The following is a 20741-nucleotide window of genomic DNA, read 5'->3' as shown; positions in this document are numbered from 1 at the left end:
GCATGGCGGATGAGATAAAGTAGAAAGATTGCGGGTAACACCATGTGGAAAATAATCTCTTCCTGGAAGAAGTGTGGTTCTGAAAAGAACCGGTTGGTCGAGTGTAGAACTCGGTGTAGAACTCATACATTGGGTGTAGAGTTCTACACTCAACCAACCGGTTCTTTTCAGAACCACACTTCTTCCAAGAAGAGATTACTTTCCACATGGTGTTACCCGCAATCTACTTTATGACATCTTTTTGTTGTTAATTTGTTTTTTCCGCCTCTTTTTTGTTGGGGGGGGGGGCGGGGGCTCATACCTTCCATTCAGCAGTGCAGAGTTTTAACTTGCATAGGTTCTGCTCACAGTTTTCCTGAGCCTCCATTTAAATCAAATTCAGATTATCTTGCCCTTCCTACACCTGCTGAAAGATCAGAAATTCCAAGTCCTAACATAATCATTTAATATCAATCTTTAAAAAAAAGAAAAAAAGAAAAGAAACTAAACAAAAGGTGATTCTTCACTTTTTCCACTTTCCATTATTATAGCACAGTTTATTTTGTGTTGTCTCTGTTAATACAATCTTAACATTATACATTGATGATTCCATTATATTGCATTTAATCAGAGCAAATTACAAATAATTAACATAACGTGATAGGTTACAATTTATCACCGTACTATAAGCCTGTCTCGAGAATAAATAAAACACCAAATGAAATACATAGTTGTTTATTTAATTAGTTTCACTGAAACTTTTAACAATACATCAAGACTGTATATATACACCCGAGATACAAGTTGTCAAAACAAAACAAAACAAAAACAAAATTGAACAGCTACTGTTTTTCGGTTTCATTCTCAAATGCCTGTGTGACACTGACACAAATGTGGAGGTAGTCAATTTTTCTTTTTAGGATGCTGAGCAAGAAAGGAAAAAAGGAAGAAAAAAAAAAAAAGAAAGACAAATTTGAAAGACAGAATTTCATTTATCAGTTGTGAGAGGACTGCTTATTTTTCCATAGAGGTTACCCTGTTAAACAATACACATTTCATATCTTATATTCATTTAGTCTATCCCAGAAGTTAGCGAGGTAGACTCCAGCCTAAAATGGTTCAATTGACTTGGAAAAGCACACGCTATTCCAATTAAACCTGACGTTTCTAATATGCGGATTTATTCTTAACACAATTTGGCGTTCTTAATCTATTGATCAGCTTTGTCAAAACTTCTCCCATGTCTGGTTTGGTTTTCATAAACGATTTCAGGGTAAATGCAAATGGTGATTTTGTGGCAATCTCTTCAAGAAAGAACTGTGTTGCTGAAGACTGTGCACAAACTAAATACCCCCCCCCCCCCCCATCCGTAAGAAATTATGCATTTTAAAAATATTTTTAAGTGGGGCATTACCAATGAATGATTCACTAACTGATTTTTTTTTTCAACTTGAGATCCATGAGTGAATTCTGAAAGTGCTGACATTTAAACTACAGGTAAATCAGCTGCAATCTTAAATGGTTTTGTCTCACGAGTACACACGGGCTGACAATAAATTGACATAAGTTTCACGGAACGAAAATGTCATATAGATGTACTAGCACCTTTGAAGAAGACATGTTCGCTTTTTCATATCCTCGATATCAGTTATAAGAAATGTCCTTGTTTTTTGTAAAATAATTACTCTCAAAAGCCGTGGCTACATACAACCCTAAAAGCTTACTGCTCTGTTTCACAAACAGAGGTAACTTGCAGGTATCATGTTTTGTTAACGCTGTTAAGTTTTTCCTGCTATGAGTTCCTTTTTATTTAAAAATAAAAAAAATAAAGACACTTCTGACAGAAATCATATGTCATTATGTTAACTAAAACTACTGGTCCATTGCCTCCAGTTTACTGTGATGTGTTCATGCAACCAGAAAAAAAGTCACTTGATTGCAATAAAAGACTTTTTTTTTCCGAACCAATATCCCACCCACGTACAAATAATTCACGACTACTGGTAAAACACTCATACTATTTTAAATACAAGGTGAATTAGTGATAAACATGTGTTCCAAAAGTCAGAATGACTCGGAAACATTTATCCAATAAATACTGCACCATGACACCAACACCTCTGCGACGACATCTGACCACATTGTACACTTGTGCATGTCACATACTTAAGCGTGTTGTTTTATGCCAGCAATTTTACAGGCTTATTTTTTGTTTTTAATGAGCACAGTATATATCATCACAAGAAAGTGCAAGCTTACGTTAGATATAGAGATACACACTCTTGTGCATGTAAGTACGTTACAACCAGTGGTATAGCGACATATTTGGAGCAAGGAAAAGGGTGGTGCCGGGTAAAGTTTTGCACCACTAACGGAACAGCAACATCAAGACATCCAGTGCCTACTAATGCATTTCAACCAGATGCTGAATGGGTTTAGAGAATACTTGGGTTTTTTTTGAGGTCCGAAAATAAGACAGTGAAGAATACAAAATGAATATAATTCCAGGGGACAGTCTGAAAACTGTGATGGGTCTAAATGTACACGCGACGCATGTACGTTTTAAAGTGTTCTTCATTCTTCCTTTGAGACTAGGTCACGTGATACCTAGTCATGTGACAAAGTGAGTCACATGATACCTAATCATGTGACAAAGTGAACCATGGCAGTGCTTATATTTTAGGTAGAATTCAAGATATATTCTGGAAGGGGAAAAATGAACTTTTTGGAACAAAAGTTTGAAAATGTAAAGTGCTCAAAGTTGAAGGAAAAAAAGGCTGCATGTATGATTGTATGGCATGTCTTCTGTTAAAAATTGGGTAACGTTCCAGCACAATGCATCAATTTTTGTTGACAAGAAAAAACATCGGAGTCAAAAAGCAACAAAAGAAGAAAACCAAGACACATCTAAATACCAAAGATAGACCCAGAATATGAATACGTCAAAGGTCAGTTCCCCCCCCAAAAAATCACTAAATATGTTTTTTTTTTTTACCAAACTGATGACTAAAACAAATGTTGACAACAATAACTATTCTCAAAAATTATAATCCATGCTGTTATTGTGCAGGAACTGCCATGTAGCACAAATATATTACTCAGAAACCATTTTTTGATAGACAGTTCTATGGATTTCTTCACATTAAGAATCCCATGATAATTGTGCAGTTTTATGTACAAATTGAACCATGGAACACGGGGTACTAGACGGCAAGGATTGGCGGCAATACACTACTAAAATATGTGGAAATGGGAGAGAAAAAGTCTAGCATTAAAGAAAAGGAACTAACTTAAAAGTGAAACATGAGTTCTTATATCATTTGAAAATCATGTTCTTTATGTATCTTTTCAACATGTCAAGTTACCGGTAGATTTGATTTTTCACATCATTCTTGCAAATGTTGGTATGATGTGAAAAAAAAGTACATTCAACAAAATTGGTTTGGTTTCTGTATTGAAATTGCTGATTTAATCTTCCAGGACAATTTTGAATGCCATTGCATGTAGAATTCAAATACATGTATACCCCTCAATAAAAAAAGTCTTCTGTGATGAACATTTCATAATTTTATAATTTGGGATGTTAAAAAAATACGATAAAAACAGATGAATGAGTTGATTACAGAAAGGATTTGTTTTCTTTTAAGAATGACAAAAATATTAAAAAATAGCATTTCTAACCATAAAATGGTGTGTGTTAGTTTCTTCTATCGGGATTATAGGTTCTCTGTTTTTATGTACATAATTTAGACTGTACAATGGTTATATAATATAAATACTATACACATATATTTAGGTTCACTGTGGCGAACAATTATGCATCACAATAAAATATACCTGAGTACATACATCAACATTTTTTCGTTTCTACATAAATACACCTTTGTTTACTTGTTCAGATTGTCACTTCTAATAAATGCACATGAGAAGCGAGAGCACAAGTTGAAAACAATTCATTGAAGTACAATTTATTGAACAAAGTAAATTTTTTTTAAACTTCTTTTCTCCAAAAGAAGCTTCATGATTGATTACACTGCTGTGTGCAGTTGTAAGATATTTGTTTGCCAAAGGCAAATTATTGGTAATTTTTTTAGTTAATTTCGTGCTTTGTTACTTGCACTGATGATCTCTCACTGTTGTTTCGGGAAACACTCATAAACTTAACCAGTTCACGCTGGGATTATTTTGACAAGAACGGAACGAGGCGTGGGATTACTTCTCACTCGACCTCAGGCCAGGCGGGTTGAAGCCATCACCCTCGGGCAGCACACTCATATTTCCGGCCTCGCTCGCTACGAGTGGGTTGCTGACAGATGTTTCTGGCCCCGCTCATTGCGTGTTTATCCATCATCCGTTCCGAATACCGCAAAACCTTTGCGTGTATACAGGCCTCCGGCGTGAACTGGTTAAAACTCAATTTCACAGTTTTTGATTGGAAGTCAATTTTGAGTGTTGCTTGAACATCTAACTAACTGCGTAAAACCACATTTCGATTATTTTTTTACTGGGTGATCAAAGATATTTTGCTCAATAATTTCATTGACTTCGAGCAAACACTTGATTTTGTCTCCTGAGCACAGTGTGGTAACAGATATACATTTAAACACCTCTGTGTGACAAATGTGGAATGAACAAACACGACATATCCACACCATAGACGGGTACTGCACCAAGCAACCAGTAGCACAATAACGTAAGTAGATATGGATTGAAAACATGTTATCGCTTTAAGCGTGTTGTCACTTATAGCCTACGATTTCACTTTATCACTGTGACATCAAGCAAGACCCATAGATCTAAAGGGCCAGTCACATTACAGGAATTTTTGACAGGATTTGTGAATTTGGGCCGGAGTACACTTCAGACTTTAGTCTCGGGCCCCTCTGCCTCGTGGACGTACAGGTCCCGTATCTTGCCCACTAGCCTGGCCATGATGTGGCCGAAGGCCTTGTTGTACCAGTCCACCGTCCGCCCCTTGGTGTCGGCCCGGCAGATGTGCGTCAGGCGGGACTTGCCCGAGCCGCAGGGCTCGATCAGGAAACGGGAGGCCAGGACGGTGCCGCGCACCCCTCCCATGAGCGGGCCGTCCGGATGCTCGATGGAAGTGGAGACCAGGGCGCAGGTTCCCCGGGGAAGGTCATTTCTCCAGGACCTGAAAACGGGAAAGGATGGTTTGACCAATTAGCACCTGTGCTACATTGTATCACATTGTATTACATTGTCTTACATTGTATTAATCCTACAAGCAGTTATCAATTCACAACTGACTACCTGACTTCAACAAGTTTACTGGTCAAGTGGTAAGACCTCTGCACGAGTAAACAGAAGGTCAGGGGTTCGAGTCCCTCCTGAGTAAGCTTGTGAGTTCTTCCTCTCAAGCTCACAAACAACTCACTGGACCAAATGATACATGTATTTTAGGCTTAATGGACAGTTTCTGGTTGAAAATCATTGAAAACCCAAATCCAGCACGCAACGACATTTCAGGCACCAGAAGTGTCTACATGTCAACTTGTACATGTAGAATGTAAACAAAAGAGTTATGGAGCTTGGGAGTATCTGGTCATTTGTTTAACAACTCTGCAAATATTATGTTGGATGTTTGTTTTTAATCTGTTTGTGTTATAAGCTCAACCACTGATTTTCATCGTTCCTGCAGATTATAGAGCGCTAAACATAAATTCCAAGTTTTTGTATGCACCGCAATTTAGGAAGATGCATTTACACCTCGGAAGGGGTCAGTAAAATGTCAAGTCAGGAGTTAACGTGCTGATAGTCTGGTCCAGGTATCAGAACTCCCAGCTGTTGCCAGGTACTGGCCGTTTCCCCTTATCTCTCCTTAATGAGGCTATGGCGCCAGATTAGGCCGGCCACAGACAGTTTGATTGATGAGTTATCTCTCCAAGTTGCAATTCACAGATAGCAAATCTGAGATGATTGAACTTCATTGATGTACATGTGCATCACCGCTATCAAAGAGTTACTAGACTCCACAGATAGGGTGTCTTCAATGAAACTGAATTGAAGTTAAATTTTCAAACAGCAACTTTTTAATACTCTACTGGTTGCTGTTAACTGGGAAGTTCTCATATATATTGGCTGGTTAACGTAAACATCCATACGTTGTTCACAGAATTGTATATCTGGTCTTGTCTTCTTCTTTTTTTTTTACCTCAATCGGAAGATGGGTTACAAAGGTAATCGAACTGTCCAATTTCGGAATGATTTAGGAATTCTATGTTTCTTAGGAAGTATTTTGTCAACATTTTGTCTACAGATGATCTATATTGAGTTTTGCTGGTAACGTACCTCAAGACACAGTAGTCCCTGGATGGATGGGGAGCCATTGAGTTGACTACATACTGAAACACCTCGGTGGTCTTATCCAGGGTGTCAATTGTCCGCCACTTGACCAAATCCTCATCCCAAAGATGTCTAGGGACAAACAAAATGAATACAATGAATAAGTAAAGCAGTAAAGTCTGTCCCGAGCCAATGTGGCTCATCAGGCCGGCGTTTATCTCCTGTTTCAGTAGCATGAAACCTCTGAGAATATTTCTATTCCCCCTGGACGGGATGCTAGTCCATAGCAGGTAACTCCCCAGTTAATGCCGGTACCCATTTATACTCCTGGGTGGAGAGAGGCAAGTGGGGATGAAGTGGCTTGCCAAAGGACACAACATATGACCAGCGGCTGGATTTGAACCCATGACCCTCTGATCATGAGTCACAAACCCTTACCACTAGGCCACACTCCCCAAAATGCAACGATGAATCTACACAAAAATGATGCAACACTGGACATGTTTTGCCAGTAAGTGCAAGTTTACTGGTGCACCGTGTGAACAAATTCCTAGGTTTTTCATGCCCTCGAGATGTACAGGGTACCATTTACCCCTGCAGCTCTTCAAAATGCCACTGGCCACTTCACAGCAGAACAAAATGAGCAACTGGATGCGCTGGTACCCACCTCTCTCTTAGGACTCTCTGTAGGATATCAGCTGGCGGGGCACCAATGTCTACCGTGCATTTCCACAGTCTGAGTGGGTGGCCGTCGCCAACCTTCTTGTAGGCAACGTCCACATTGTCTACCGCTGGGCATGTGACCCAACCCTTGAACTTGTCTCTGGACTCCTGTTAAAGGATGACAACACGAGGATTAGTACAAGTGAAAAAAGAAGAAGATATTTTACTGTTGTTGTAATCATTTTAATCAAAGTCGAGTTTAAGTCAATCACGAGGCTCACATAGCATCGTACACTTGGAATCTGACAGCCGGAGAAATGACCACGATGAGCAATTACTACATCTTACAGTTGCGCAAATTGATTAAATCTGGGTTCAAGTGCAAAAAAAAAACGCCCCAAAAGAAGAAAAAGGGCAAAACATCCGACCATGTGGTTAAGGTAGAAGGGGAAGAAGCTGAGGATATCGAGTGGGGATATGTCTACTTGCACACGCGGATCGTCGAAATCACCCAGGCAACTGATCTTCAAGCATTTGTTGAAAGGCGACAATTGAAATTCTTTGCTCATGTCTGTCAAATGCCGAACTCTGCGACGCCAAAAAATCCTCACTTTCGCTGCACTGAAAAAGTGCAAAGGGAAACTAGGTAGAGACGTTGAAACCCTGCGCACAGTTGTGACAAAAACGCAGTGTAAATACAAATCCGAGCAACAGTTCCTGCGCGAATGTTTCGACCATGGTTACTAATCTTTGAACAATTCATGGAGTAATGACTCGAGTCTATGCCAACTTAAGAACGAAGTTTCCCGGTGGAATTGTTTGTATGTAAATCAATCTGAAGTCAATCGCATATCAGGTCACAAATCACAAGGAGTGAAGTTTCAAGAAAGCAATGCATTTGTCACAGTTCATTTGACCAGCTTGTCACCTCAGACCGGATGGCTCTAGATTGACCACTGATTGGCTCGTGACAAGTTGATTACAAGTCTGGATTTTGATGACAGCTACTGAGTCCAGTGTTTGTGTATCCACATTTGATATCCACCACTGCTTCGATCAAACAACGAGACGACTGCGCGCCACTCCCAGCAGCGACTGCATCCCGCATCACACCAATGCATTGACAGTATTTAGTACAAAGCACAATTTATAACTTGACAGAATAATACATAGAAGACAGTTAGAAAGGGCAAAGACTTTTTTAGAAACCTATTTATTTACACCCCACAGCAATCCAACCCTTGGACTCGCTCACCTTGAGCAGTCCTTGCAGGCAGCTCTCCATGTGACTCATGTAGTCGCCTGGCTCTTCGCAGCTTTTCCGCCCCAGCTCCTCCAACTCCACCGGCTCGCCCAGATCAATGTAGGAGAAGTGGCACTTGGTCATCAGGTCTTCCGGCACCTGTGGAACAACACGGGTAACACACGATGAGTATCAATATTCAGGCAATAAGTCAGTGATGAAAACGTACTGAAGAAATGCCGATTACCTACTGGGTGGTGCCCATGGGGCCGGGCCCCTCCTGACGAGCAACTGCCCCCCATTGTCAAAAACCATAAGCGTAAAAATTATTTATAAGTGTGTTTTTTCTTGTAGTGTGCCCCCTAGTTTATTCTGTGCCCCCCTAATGCCTGGAGCTAGCAACGGTGCTTGAAACTTGCAAAACCTACATAATATTTCCTTAGCCAAAACAGGTGAGAAATTAAACCAAAATTTCTTGAGTTGTGTAACTGCATGTGGCATGGTTTCAAGCTAATTTCTGCAAATCAAGAAAATTGACTAGTTTACATTTTCTGGTGAGTTGCATCACAAATTTGGGACCATGTTTTAACACTTGGTGCACCTATAGCCCTCTTCCAACACAAAACGAATGAGATTTAGTATGAAGACGAATGTATTAAATTAAACAAAATCATGTGTGCGTATGCTGGGGTTGCATGGCTCACTTTAACATGAAAATAATCCTTAGACAAGTTGGTAAACAACAGTTTGTTTACATTTCTGAGGCAATATAGTGTAAACAAATACAGTTTAAACAAATAAAGTATAAACAAATCAATGCTTTGCAAAATTTAAAAGGTACTGAATTGATTATTAACCTACTATTTATAACCCTTTTTTGTAGCCAGTATACTTACTATTTCGGGACAACAATATCATTAAATGTATTTTTGGCGCAAGATCGCAGTCGCAGTTTTAAAAAAAGTAGTTTAAGTGCACTGTGGCAAACACTCAGCATTTCCAATTTCATGGAAGCTAATGCCAAGAAACCCACAGGTTTTCGGTCGCAAAAACCAATTTTGAAGAGAAATGGCATCGAATCTGAAGAGAGATTTAGCCTTCGGTGAAACGAGATCGTGCCAAGTAAACATTACGCACTAAAAATATACTACCCTCGCCTACGTGAACAAGAAATCCTACAAGCCCACACCTGCGTGTACACGAACCTAGGTAAATGTCAGCGAGATCAGTGGCAGGGCAGCTTGCGTACGTGCCTCGCATGTTGACGAAGCCAGAATGCATAAATATAGACTGTGCTTCTAAAAATAACAGTCGCCAAACGTACGAGTGTTCGAAAACGTGACTTATATCCAGTGACCAATTTGGAAAGTACGCAACGGGATGGCAACAATCTTTTTACAGCACCTCTTTCAGACGAATTAATTTTGAAATGAAAAAAAACCAAAAAAAACACATTCCTGCTTTTCAGCAATAACTTAATGAAATGGACACATTGTCTCCTCACCCCCCTTTACTTTTCTGTGAGAATTGTAGAGACTGACCATGAATAGTTTCTTGACTTCTCGGATCATGAGCGCCAGGCACTCGTTGGCCGCCACATTCTCAATCAGCTCCTTCTGGTCGGGCCGGGAGGTGGCCATCTTGCGGGTGCGCCGAGGGCTGCTGATGTTGCGGTTGGGTGGGGTGGGGCTCTTGCCCAGCTGGAACAACGAGGGGGCGAAGCAGACAGCCAGGTTGTAGGCCGTCATCTTGTGGGGAAAAAAGGAAAGAAGACTCAAATGTTAATCACGGCATTTGGAATAGGATTGCCGCATGTAATTACAATTTGAATTGCATTGCCATATTTACCTGGTTCTCGTTTGAGTGATCGGCGATGTCGCTCAGGAACAGCAGCAGGGATTGCAGGACCTCTCGGTTCTCGTCTGGCAGAAGCATGATGGCTGCTTGGACGGCTGATAAACGCAGGTCCTTGGGCATTCCAGCTGATCAATGGATAAGGTACAGGAGGAGAGTTATTAATAGGCCAATGAGGATCAATGGTGCTTTGTGTCCTTCAGCAATATACTTTACACAAATAACTGGGAAAAAGTCTGTTTGTCAAACTCTGTTTTTAATGATACAAGGTTTATTCATAAGAATGAAGTTCTCATTGTTTACTTTAAAAAAAACACCCAAAACCGAGCAGCATGTGATTTGTCCTGATAGTCTGTTAAAAAATGTATCAACACGGCCTAACAATTTTGTACATGTAGGGTGTACAAGAATCTTATTCAAAGATTCACAGGAGGGTAGAGTTGCGTATTTCCTTTGCGCTCAATCCGGAAAATAAACAATGGTGTGGATTGATGTATTAATTTTAGAACTTGGATTTCTCATTCTCTTGTCTACTTAGCAAAATCAGTCCCGTGACTCTTCACTTCGTTTGTGTACTCTGTCAACAGACTGTGTTTCTGCCGCCGCGGGATACCGACTAATATTTGCCTTCCTCTGATTCAGGGCACCAGCAGATAAATCCCAAGTCTTGCATTACCATGGCAACCAGATTGACTTATAGACAGAGAGGATTTGGTAACTGATTGGATGAGCCAGTGTGCCCAAATGTAGACGTCAGGGCTATGCATTGCCCTAGCGTTGCTAGGAGATGCTAATATGCCAGGTATAATTAGGCAAACGGTAACTCTAACGAGTCCTACGAATCCACGAGAGTTTTTTTTTAGGATTTCACAGGATTGAGGAGAGTAGAGCCTGGCTCCTAATTAGTAGCATAGGGTTTGACGCGCCTTGAAAGTTAAACTGCCACTGGTGTCCCACACAGTTGGGGATTTTAGTAAATCAAGGGAAATTTTATCAACATGAACTGACAACCAGAAGTTACAGAAATGGCAACAAGGAATTGTTTTTTTTTTCTGCGAAAGGACTGCTCCTGATGGCTTCACACAAAATGACCTGATGCAAATTCAGTGCATGTAATCCATAGGGAAACTTGTTAAATGCCAACTTGTGATATGTGCACTTTCCGTGGATTCACTTCAGTTGGGCACAATAAAAGTAGATTCACACAGTGAAGCAATTTGTTTTGTCATTTGTAAGCATGCCTAAATTATTTTGTCCTTGTGCCCCGGTTATTGAGGCCAGCATTATGTAATACATGCATCCGGCTGAGTAATAAACAAATACAAGGCAAGTTTGGATTTATGGATACAATGAAATCTCACAAAGCTAAGCAACTGGCCTGGGACAGAAAACGCAAGTGCGCAAGTATAATCATTATCGTCAAAAGACTACTATTTCTCTCTTGCTTGAAGGATATTATTTGTGTTGGGTTAAAAAGGGATGTTTTGCAAATGGTCAGTGATGCAGATATTGTGATATGGAGCATTTAGACTCACAAATAATTTAATGGATGTTATACAACAGTAACCAATAAGTACTTTTCTACAAGGCAAAATTTAATTCGGAGCTTTATTTTTTTTTAATTTATGTTGTGACTTACATGTGAAGATGCTAATGAATGTGTCAGACAGCTTGGTAGTAACAACAGGTTCAGGCAAATCCCGGAAGTACTGTTTCAACATGTCGGCCACGTCATATGATGTTGTGTCTTCATAACTCATGTTATCTGCAAAGTCAAAAAGGAGATCAAATATTACTGGGTACTTTCTTCTGATAGCTCAAAGAGCAATGGGAAGTTATACCAAAAAAAAGGAATTTATTTACAGAATTTATAATCCCATGTGTTTCTTCTGTATATTCAGCAATAGCATTAAAAACACACTCACAACATTTTGGTGAAAACACGTTGTTTAAATTTTGACTTTTTTGTTGAAAAAGCCTACATCCATTTCAGATTGCATTCTTACGTCGCGACAGACAAAATAAGCATTATGAGTGTCTCTAGTTGACAGACATATATTTTGATTTCAGACAGATGAACTGTATTAATTTTCCATTGACTACACCTTGGAGTTCTCCCAAATATTTGGTGCGACTCGGGGAAAGCCAGTCCGAAAACAGATGTACTTATAACAGCTAATGTGAAACCAACAATTTCAAGATGCGACAGAGAAATGGGAGAAGAAGGTTCGGAGAACTTGGGCGGGAAAACGATGATCTGGCCTACTAGCACCGCGTCTTGATTTGATATCCTGGCTCAGTGCCAGTGAGGGACCTGATCCCTTGGCAAAAAAAAAATAAACAGAAAAGACAGTTTGACCGATAATTTGGCAACTCAAACTGACAAGTCAATCCTACTACTGGAAGGCAACCGATCCTTAAACAGTTGCTTGATATGAGTAGGAAAACAACTGTTTTTTTAACGGTGCTTTTAGGAGAATTTTTTTTCTAACGACAAGGGATATAACAAGCTTGACTGGCAATAAGGAAATGAAAAGTGAGCACCTCGGGAAATTAAGCTTGGTGTGACAGGGGTTCCTGGCAGTAAGTCTCCAACAAATTTTTAACCTTTTTACCAGACAGAATTTTAGACGCTAGCTTTTTTTGACATTTGCTGGCGGAGTAACTGTCTGGAAAAGTGCCAAGGGGGAGGATTAGGAAGACACTTTCGATGCATGGGAAAGGAGCGAAATCACTCGTGGGAGGGGAAACTATTGAATTACACCTGTAGTCATGAATTGCTTTGGCAGACAAATTAATCCCGGCCGTGGGATTGACTTTTTGTGATGCATTAATGTCCCTCGATCATGAAAGGATATCACCGTCGGGAAACTGCACCAGGAAATCATTTGCTGTTTAAAAGTGGTGAGTGAACTTCGCAAGTGTTTCTGTCCTATGTTGGATGGACAATCTGCTTTGAGAATTTTTTTCTCACTATTAAAGACTGGTGCACAGTTGTAAAATATTGAATGTTGTTTAGTGTTGTATCTGATCATTCAGGCCCTTGAATATCACAAGTGGTGTTGCAATTAAGAGAAAGTGTAAGTTGGAACATACTTCATGTCCTATCTTTTACACCAACGGTGGAAACTTATGCACAGATTCTTTTGGCTTACGAATTACTCCAAGGAATTTGAAAGATTTGGTTTTTGAAGAGTCAATAGACACGATCGAGTCATATGCTCAAATGAGCTGTAAATACATTAAGGTGTTGATGCTTAGGGTTTGGATGTACAAGGTATCGATGAGCATTTATATACCTGGATTGCTCTCATTCAGTCTCTTCAGCTGCTGGATGCGGGACCGGACCCCAGGCTTGCGGAAGATGCCCACCGCATCGCCGGAGGTCCGGCGGAGGAATCGCATCGCGTACAGGATGCTCTGGGGCAGCGGCAGGCCCGTGGTCTGGAGGATGTGCAGCAGGGGAACGCCGAAGATGTTGCGATCCTTGAAGTCAGGGCTCTTGATTCGCTTCATGAAGCGGGGCATCATCCTAAAAAGAGATGCAAGATTGCAGGTTTCAAGGATCAAATTTCAGGTCGACTGGGAGTATGCTGAAAGGCAGGTACCATAACAAACAAGACTAGTTTGCCGAGTTGAGCTCGACTCAAAAGTTCGACAGCAGTTTAGGACATTATTTACACTCTTTGACTCTTTGTCAAAGGGAAGGTTAAACGTCTGGTGAAATATAACAAAATTCACGTTACATTCCCTTACCAGCTCCATCCACTTCTGTGTGTGACTGAATGCCTCTCCATCAACGACGTTAGCTTGAGGAGCGACAACTTGCGTAGGATCAGCAACTGGCTTACCGAAAGACCCGAGATTTGAAATGGCCTGGAAACAATACACAGAAAAGAGAATAAATGTTATTCTGCTTTGTAAAGGTGGTACAGAAATTGTCCTGATGATGACATGGACCCCATTTAAAAAAACAATCTGGCAATCTTAGACATACTGCAAGGTAGTGATGTTGGATTGTCTACCTTTATTTTCATGACAAACTCTGAATGCGGTTGGTTTATGTACATGCCAAAACCTACATGTATCCATGCGAAAGTAATTTACAGCAGTAAAACGCAACCTTCATTTAATAGACCTTTTTGTGCCAAGGAAACCTTATTTCTTTTTGAGCTCAGTAGACTAGGTGGTCATGGGCACCAAGGCATGGTCGTAAATAATTGAAACTGTTTCTGAGAGAGGTCTGACAACTATGGACCAACATGTAGCTCAGTGTTTGAGCTTGCAAAGAGTCAGCAAACACAGCGCTTAAATGAAATAAAATTCAATTCCAAATAAAAGTTTCACTCAGAACAAGTTGAAAGTCCCAGGGTAGACAATATAAACAAAATGACCCTTGCGATTACTACATGCTGACTGTTTGTAAATTGTTGATGTATTCCTGGTCCCAAGTGCAAATTCCCTTATTCCCCGATCGACAATAAAAAAAAAATAAAAAAAACGCTTGGTGGAGAAAGATTTTTCCCTGCACTGAGTCAGACAGGTTTGAATGAGTCAGTCCATTTGCTTCAATAATTGTTCCCCATTGGGTATAAAATACAATTTTGTCACAAATACAGCGCTCCAAAAGCCGCGAGGTTAAGAGTCCCATGTGAGAATCGCTGCACAGAAACTTTGAGAGCCAGAATATGGAGCTACCCATTTCACTTGCCAGGTTTTTGAGCTGCAATTAAAAGTCTGCAAACTAATGAAAAAGGCCTGCATTATCTGACATGTACTTCTGTATGGCTCTGTGTTTCTTGAGAAAACAAAAAAATATCTACTTGTATACAGACTTGTTAGCAATATTTGATTTCAACCTCCCCCCCCCAATAAACTTCCAATCCAAGGGGTCTGAAGTCAAACATTTCCAACTATACTATAAATATTGGCTCAAAGAACACTAATTCATGTGAAAGAGTACCGGCTGTATCAACCTTTGTACTTTTCTTAAAAACCATGGACCTGCTAGTAGTAAAAGCTCTATGAATATAAAACAGTGTATTTTCATGCCCCGAGACCTTCACTGTCAGTCCAAGCGTATTGCTTTGGATCTATTACAACATAAATTACAGAAGCGAGCAAAAGTGTAACACTTTGAGAAATGGGAGTGTGTGTGTTGGAAAAAGGAGACTTTAGACCTATCTGAAAAAGAAAACTCATATTTGGGAACTAAGCCATCAAATTACGGGGAAGGCAGCTTCGTAATGGTGCACAGCAATCAATGCTGTTTGAGAAGCTTTAAGTGCATCTTCTCACACAATCCTGGATGATGAGAGTCCACGTCTTCTAGTCTGGCTTAGGGACTTACCTCGAGTTCAGACTCGGCCTGTGAGACTTCTGGAAACTGTGCCATCTGATTCTTGGCCTCTTACCACTGTAAAAACAGACGGAAAAATAAGAAAGATATACACGGTAAGCCATCAGAGTCGTTAAAAAAAAATCGATCCAGCGTTGACCTTTCACTAGCCGTAAAAGAAGCGCATCGTTGAAACGGCACAATTGGTATCCATTAGTAAATATCACAAAGGATTTTTCCCGTAATGAAAAGTACCAATTTTAGCTTGATTTATTTTCCTGTTTTCAACCGTTTTATCGGTCCTGATGCCCAAACATGGCACTGTCGTAGGCACGTGCACTTAAGAATCGCCCACGGAACATTTGCACATGTCAGACGTATTAAGATTGATGGCATTCTTTGTCACTGTTCAAAATGCCGCGGATGAGTCACGCTTAATGTGATATTCTCTAAATGTGAACCGAACAGTCGGCTCTGATGATACCGTCTGACAATTTATGTCCCGGCTTGGTAATAACATAAAGTATGTATCTTCACACCAATTCTGACAACAACCTCTAAAATTGCTAAGTTGTACAGCACGTGTCGGATGCTGACAAATTTAGAAGGCAAAGTTGGTGTTAGGACAGTCTGGCCTGGTAAAAAAAATCGAATTAATATTTTTTTTAAAATCCTGGCTTAAAAAACCTCAAATTAAAAGGATATCAGACTGAAGAAAAGAATGCATAATGGCCAAGTCCTGATATTTAAGTTGTCAAACACATGCTTGCTGCCCCCAAAAAATCCATTTAATGCTTGTGTATTGTGGCAGGAAATGGTATTTTTTATATAAATTTATTTTGTTTGTTCATTTCGTCTTTTAATAATAGTATTTTTATTTTTGTATCAAAATTCATTAAAACTATGTAGTGTCTCATTGGAAAGATCATAAATTTATATCACGCACAGAAAATTTGTGTTTAAAACCTGCCGCAGTAAAGAGAAAGTATCAATTGCAAAAATAGGGCATACATTGTACAAAAAAATTGAGTTACTGCAAAAGGCATCACTGATCATGCTTAACATAATGAAGTTGGTGCCTCTTATTCTGGCGCAAGGCACGGTTGGCAATGCCAAATCCGCCTGACTGTAATGACTGTAATGACTCAGGCGACAAAATGACCAAGCACTGACAGAGTGGCTTTTCTCTATCCTAAAGAACAGCAAGGAACGGACTGTATCCACGCAACCCCACTGGCTGAGAATTTATCTTGGTTACTGATTGATGCGTCGGGCTTGCTGACAAGATGAAGGATGTGCACGAATGGCACGTGCTATTATTTATTACACACACTAAAAAGCCCCGCCAATGCATGCCGCGATAATGAATGCATCCATTAAGACATTACAGACTAATGAAGATATAATCTGACACTGCATCACGTAATGGGAGACATCTGATATTTCACAGTACAAGGGAATCTTCAAAACTGCTGTTAGTGCAATTGGTGCGTGGATTTGCAAGTTTTATAAAATATGGACATTTTTTCAGCACACTTCCTTTAGCGCAACACCCAAAACTTTCCCAATCAGTGAGAACATATGTGTAACTAGAAAGTCCGTTGAACTAACCAAATCTCTTGTAAGATCGCAAAGTAATAACACCGACCAAAAGACAAATCTGTACAACCTTGAATCCTGGATCCGGATGAGATCCTGGGAATAGTGACGCATGGTTTGCGCCTGGCAAAATCCCAACTCAAATGGACAAGTCTTGACCTCCCCAAGCACTAGCGTCTCTTCTAACACACACAACAAACTGTTAGCTTATTTGTTTAATTTTTCATGTCCATTATCACTGACTTAACATCTCTCTTCCTTCTGTGTACTTCTGAAGTCAACAACCTCACTCTGTTGTTTTTCCTTCCAGTGATGCAAGGTGTACCCTCGCACAAACCCGGACGTGCCTTCTACAAATCATCCTACTGTGCTCATAAGTGAACCGAAAGTGACTTTATTGTTATTTTTCCCACATCCATTATCGGATTTGAAGTGTTTCTTCCTTCGCCAGTCAATGACCATCTACCACTGCTGTAGGTCCACACTGAACAGACCAGAGGGAATCCGCAATTGAAGACATAAAACCAACACACCGGTGGTTGTTTTTGTTTGTTCTAAACCTCCATTAGTGGATTTTACTAGTGACTGTCCACAGTCAATGACCAGCTCCGATGTTTTGTCCAGGAAAGCAAAGAGGTTATTGACGGTCAGTTAAATTTTTCCCTCAAAAGAAAGGACATTTCTGTACTGAGTCATTCGTGTGGACCTTGGGAATGTCACCTGGCCAGACCACCTTGAATTAATGAGTGGACATCAAAAATGACCACAGATGACTGGAAAGAACATGAAGTGTGATGCAAGCAAGTCATTCTGCAGATATTTGAGGGAACCCCTATCAAAACTGTCAAAACAATGACTAATGGGCTACCAGAGTGGACTGAGAAACATGAATACCCAGTATTAAAGGATTCCCTGATACTGTGATAAGATACAATAGAAGAGTACACACTCAACAGGAAACGCTTGACAGAGTCAAACCTGTCACTTCCTGTGTTTTTGGTACTGACAAGTGACAACAGTTTATGCATCCACTAGGAAAACCTGTTTTGACAGCTCTTCATCCTGAGAAAAAAAACTTCCACTGCCTTTCCACTGATTCAACAAAAGTAGGAACAAACTGAGCATCAATATGTACTTTTGACAAAAAGGACTGATATGTAGGAAGTTTTTAAAAAGTGGCTAGACATTTACTAAAATAGTTTAAGTAATATAGTTTTACAAAAATAGAAGGAAAAAGGAAGAAACAAACAACGTCATCTGACAAAACATCTTTAATCAACCTTATTGTTTTCTTTCTTTCAAAATAAAGCAAGTGGATTTGTTTACACTATCAGTCTCCTTAAAAAGAACCAGAACACACACGATAATACCCACAATCTGGCTGTATTTTGCACAACTTTCTTTTCTTAATTTAGTCTATTGTTTATTATGGTCTCTCGATGAGAAAGTCTCCAAATAGCGCCGTTGTTTGTGCAATTTGCGCCTTAGTTTCATTTTGTTTACAGTCTTTCTTGCCTTGCTCGTTAGAGCAGTGACTGCTGAAAATAAACAGCCTTGGAGATGGCTGGATTTTTTTGGAGTGGAGGGGGGATTTCCTGTGGTTTAGGCCTTGCTGAGAAATGAGCTGGAATTGATGTGCTTGTCATAATATACACAATGAGTGGGCCTGTGTGTGGTTGTTATGCAATTGTGTGGCACATGATGACTCATTGGATTGTAAAAAGTAAACATGTGGGATGTTCCAAGGATATGAACAAAGCAGGGGGGTGTTGGTGGTTATTGACAGAGGAAATCTGTCCCCTCCACTCCTGAATGGTGGATTGCCTCCCTTATGAGATGGTACATTCCATCACTTGTTTCATTCAGGAAAAATGTCAAAATAAATTGCATCTTCACAAAACTGCTCACTTTTTCCTTTTTTTGTTTTGTTTAAATACATCTCTGTTTAATGTCAAGAGATATACATGAAATATTTGGAACTATTTTGTGCATATTTTGTAATAACTATTGATTATTTTGAGTTTCCTTAATATTGCAATTCTTCAATGCTTTACAATGTGTATATTAAGGGCTATTTCTATTTGCATATTGGGATTGAATTGTTAACTGCACTGAAATAACTGAATTGAATTCAAGTTGATGCCTTTATTTACATGAATATTACATTTTTTTTTCAATTAAAAGTACAATTTCTGCAACACGTAAGTGAAGGAGTTTTACAGATAAGTTGACGCAAAAGGAAACGAAAACGTTCATTTATTGTAAACAAGAAAAGAAAAAAATATACACAGAGGAGTAGGTTTCATAACTTTGTTTCTGCTTTTTACATCACAGGTCAGTTCAGGGCACAGACCTCAGTGTGGTCAAGGGAGATTCATTCTACAGACCCGGTGCTCTTGGCAATGATTAATAGCATCATCGGACAGTGAGGTTAGCTTCACTAAAAAACAAAAAGAACTGAGGAGGATACAAATCACAAAAAGCCAAAACCGTGGGGCAGGCCGGCTGCATTTTTCAGGTCATCGACCTTGATGGCTCCTAATAAATTGTGCACTCAGACTCGGAAGATTTCACAAAAAAATACAATTCCCTATTAAGCTTAAGATCTAGTATTCAAGCCAAAATGCAAATATTTGTAATTGCTGGATAAATCCCTTCGATAAATAGCTTCATTGAAAACTCCCCTGGTGACTGGAATACACGTTGGTTTTCACTGTATGAAGAATGGATTAGGATCATGCATGTGTATACTGCAGTATCTATGGGGGATGTACACAAAGTGTTGGAAACATAAATACAATTATTGCCATAAGAAACCAGTTCTGATGAAAGGCTTTTCTAAGAATATTCAGTGATGTATGTGTACAAACATTTAGATGCATTACGTGTACACATCAAGTGTGCGTAACCGATGACCTGCTTTATGCTGCCCTATATTGAATCGTTAAACTCTTTAACTTGAAAGACATTTTTCCTGAGAACCGAAATTCAATAAAATTCACTACCGTGTAGAAAATCAATGGCATGTTATGCAATGTTCCTCAACTTACAGAGAATCAAGAGAGAATCAAGCCTATGATGAGTACTATTGACTGCCATGACTGGCACTACCTTCTTTAATCCTTCAACATCCACCAGAACTCCTTGGTGGATTTGAAGGCAGCCTCCCACTCACAGATCTTTCAAAATCCGCCCGAGGGTTTCGGAGGATATTTAACGATTGAGAAAGGTATAATCCATCCACTTTATATTTAAAACCTTGAAAGTTAACCGTGTACGAAGAATGTGCCATTAGTTTCTTGCAAATTGAAGTATTTTGGAGAGAATTCAGGAAGGCTCCAAGCAAGGGAGTTAGGTTTCATGGTTTTTGGTTTATGACTTGGCGGCTTACCTGCTACTAGGACGAGTGAGCGAGTTGCCCACGCCAGAATCCCTCCTTTCCCTCATGCCGGTAGCCATATTGGTCATATCCAAACTGTCCTCAGTGGATCCCGTCGTGGTATCGCCCTCGCTTGTCGACGTCACGGCAATGCTGGTAGGGGTGGGTGCAGGCTGATCTGGTCTGGTCTCCTGACTGCCGGATAGCGCACCAAACACGAGGTCCTTTTGGGAGCCAGACTGGGTCAGTAGGGGTGAGGGTAGAGGCGAGGGGAGCGGGGAGGTAAAGTTGGACGAGACGGGAGAGTAGACCGGTGACGAGACTTGGGAGTGGGAAGAGGCTGAAGACAGACTGCCCTCATCTGAACACGAAGAAGAAAAAGG

At 40.1% G+C, this 20741-nt stretch overlaps 1 protein-coding gene across 4 annotated transcripts in view; it reads right to left on the bottom strand.

The window, feature by feature from the left end:
• Positions 1 to 515: 515 nt before the first annotated feature.
• Positions 516 to 20741, bottom strand: part of LOC119728389 (rho GTPase-activating protein 7-like) — a 67780-nt gene continuing 47554 nt past the window's right edge. For all 4 annotated transcript variants that reach the window (XM_038200608.1, XM_038200607.1, XM_038200609.1 and 1 more), the window contains exons 6-16: positions 20371 to 20719; positions 15393 to 15458; positions 13799 to 13918; positions 13342 to 13574; positions 11682 to 11807; positions 10037 to 10170; positions 9730 to 9936; positions 8201 to 8347; positions 6950 to 7113; positions 6289 to 6414; positions 516 to 5131 (exon numbers count right to left, since the gene is read on the bottom strand). In XM_038200608.1, coding sequence (XP_038056536.1) covers positions 4840 to 5131; positions 6289 to 6414; positions 6950 to 7113; positions 8201 to 8347; positions 9730 to 9936; positions 10037 to 10170; positions 11682 to 11807; positions 13342 to 13574; positions 13799 to 13918; positions 15393 to 15458; positions 20371 to 20719 — 1964 coding nt within the window. In that variant the 3' untranslated portion in view covers positions 516 to 4839. The remainder of the gene's footprint in view (positions 5132 to 6288; positions 6415 to 6949; positions 7114 to 8200; positions 8348 to 9729; positions 9937 to 10036; positions 10171 to 11681; positions 11808 to 13341; positions 13575 to 13798; positions 13919 to 15392; positions 15459 to 20370; positions 20720 to 20741) is intronic.

Source organism: Patiria miniata, unplaced genomic scaffold (assembly GCF_015706575.1).
Source record: "Patiria miniata isolate m_02_andy unplaced genomic scaffold, ASM1570657v1 HiC_scaffold_20, whole genome shotgun sequence".
Taxonomy (NCBI): Eukaryota; Metazoa; Echinodermata; class Asteroidea; order Valvatida; family Asterinidae; genus Patiria; species Patiria miniata.
The sequence above is the reverse complement of the archived record's forward strand: the minus strand, read 5'-3'. Positions and strand labels throughout refer to the sequence as shown.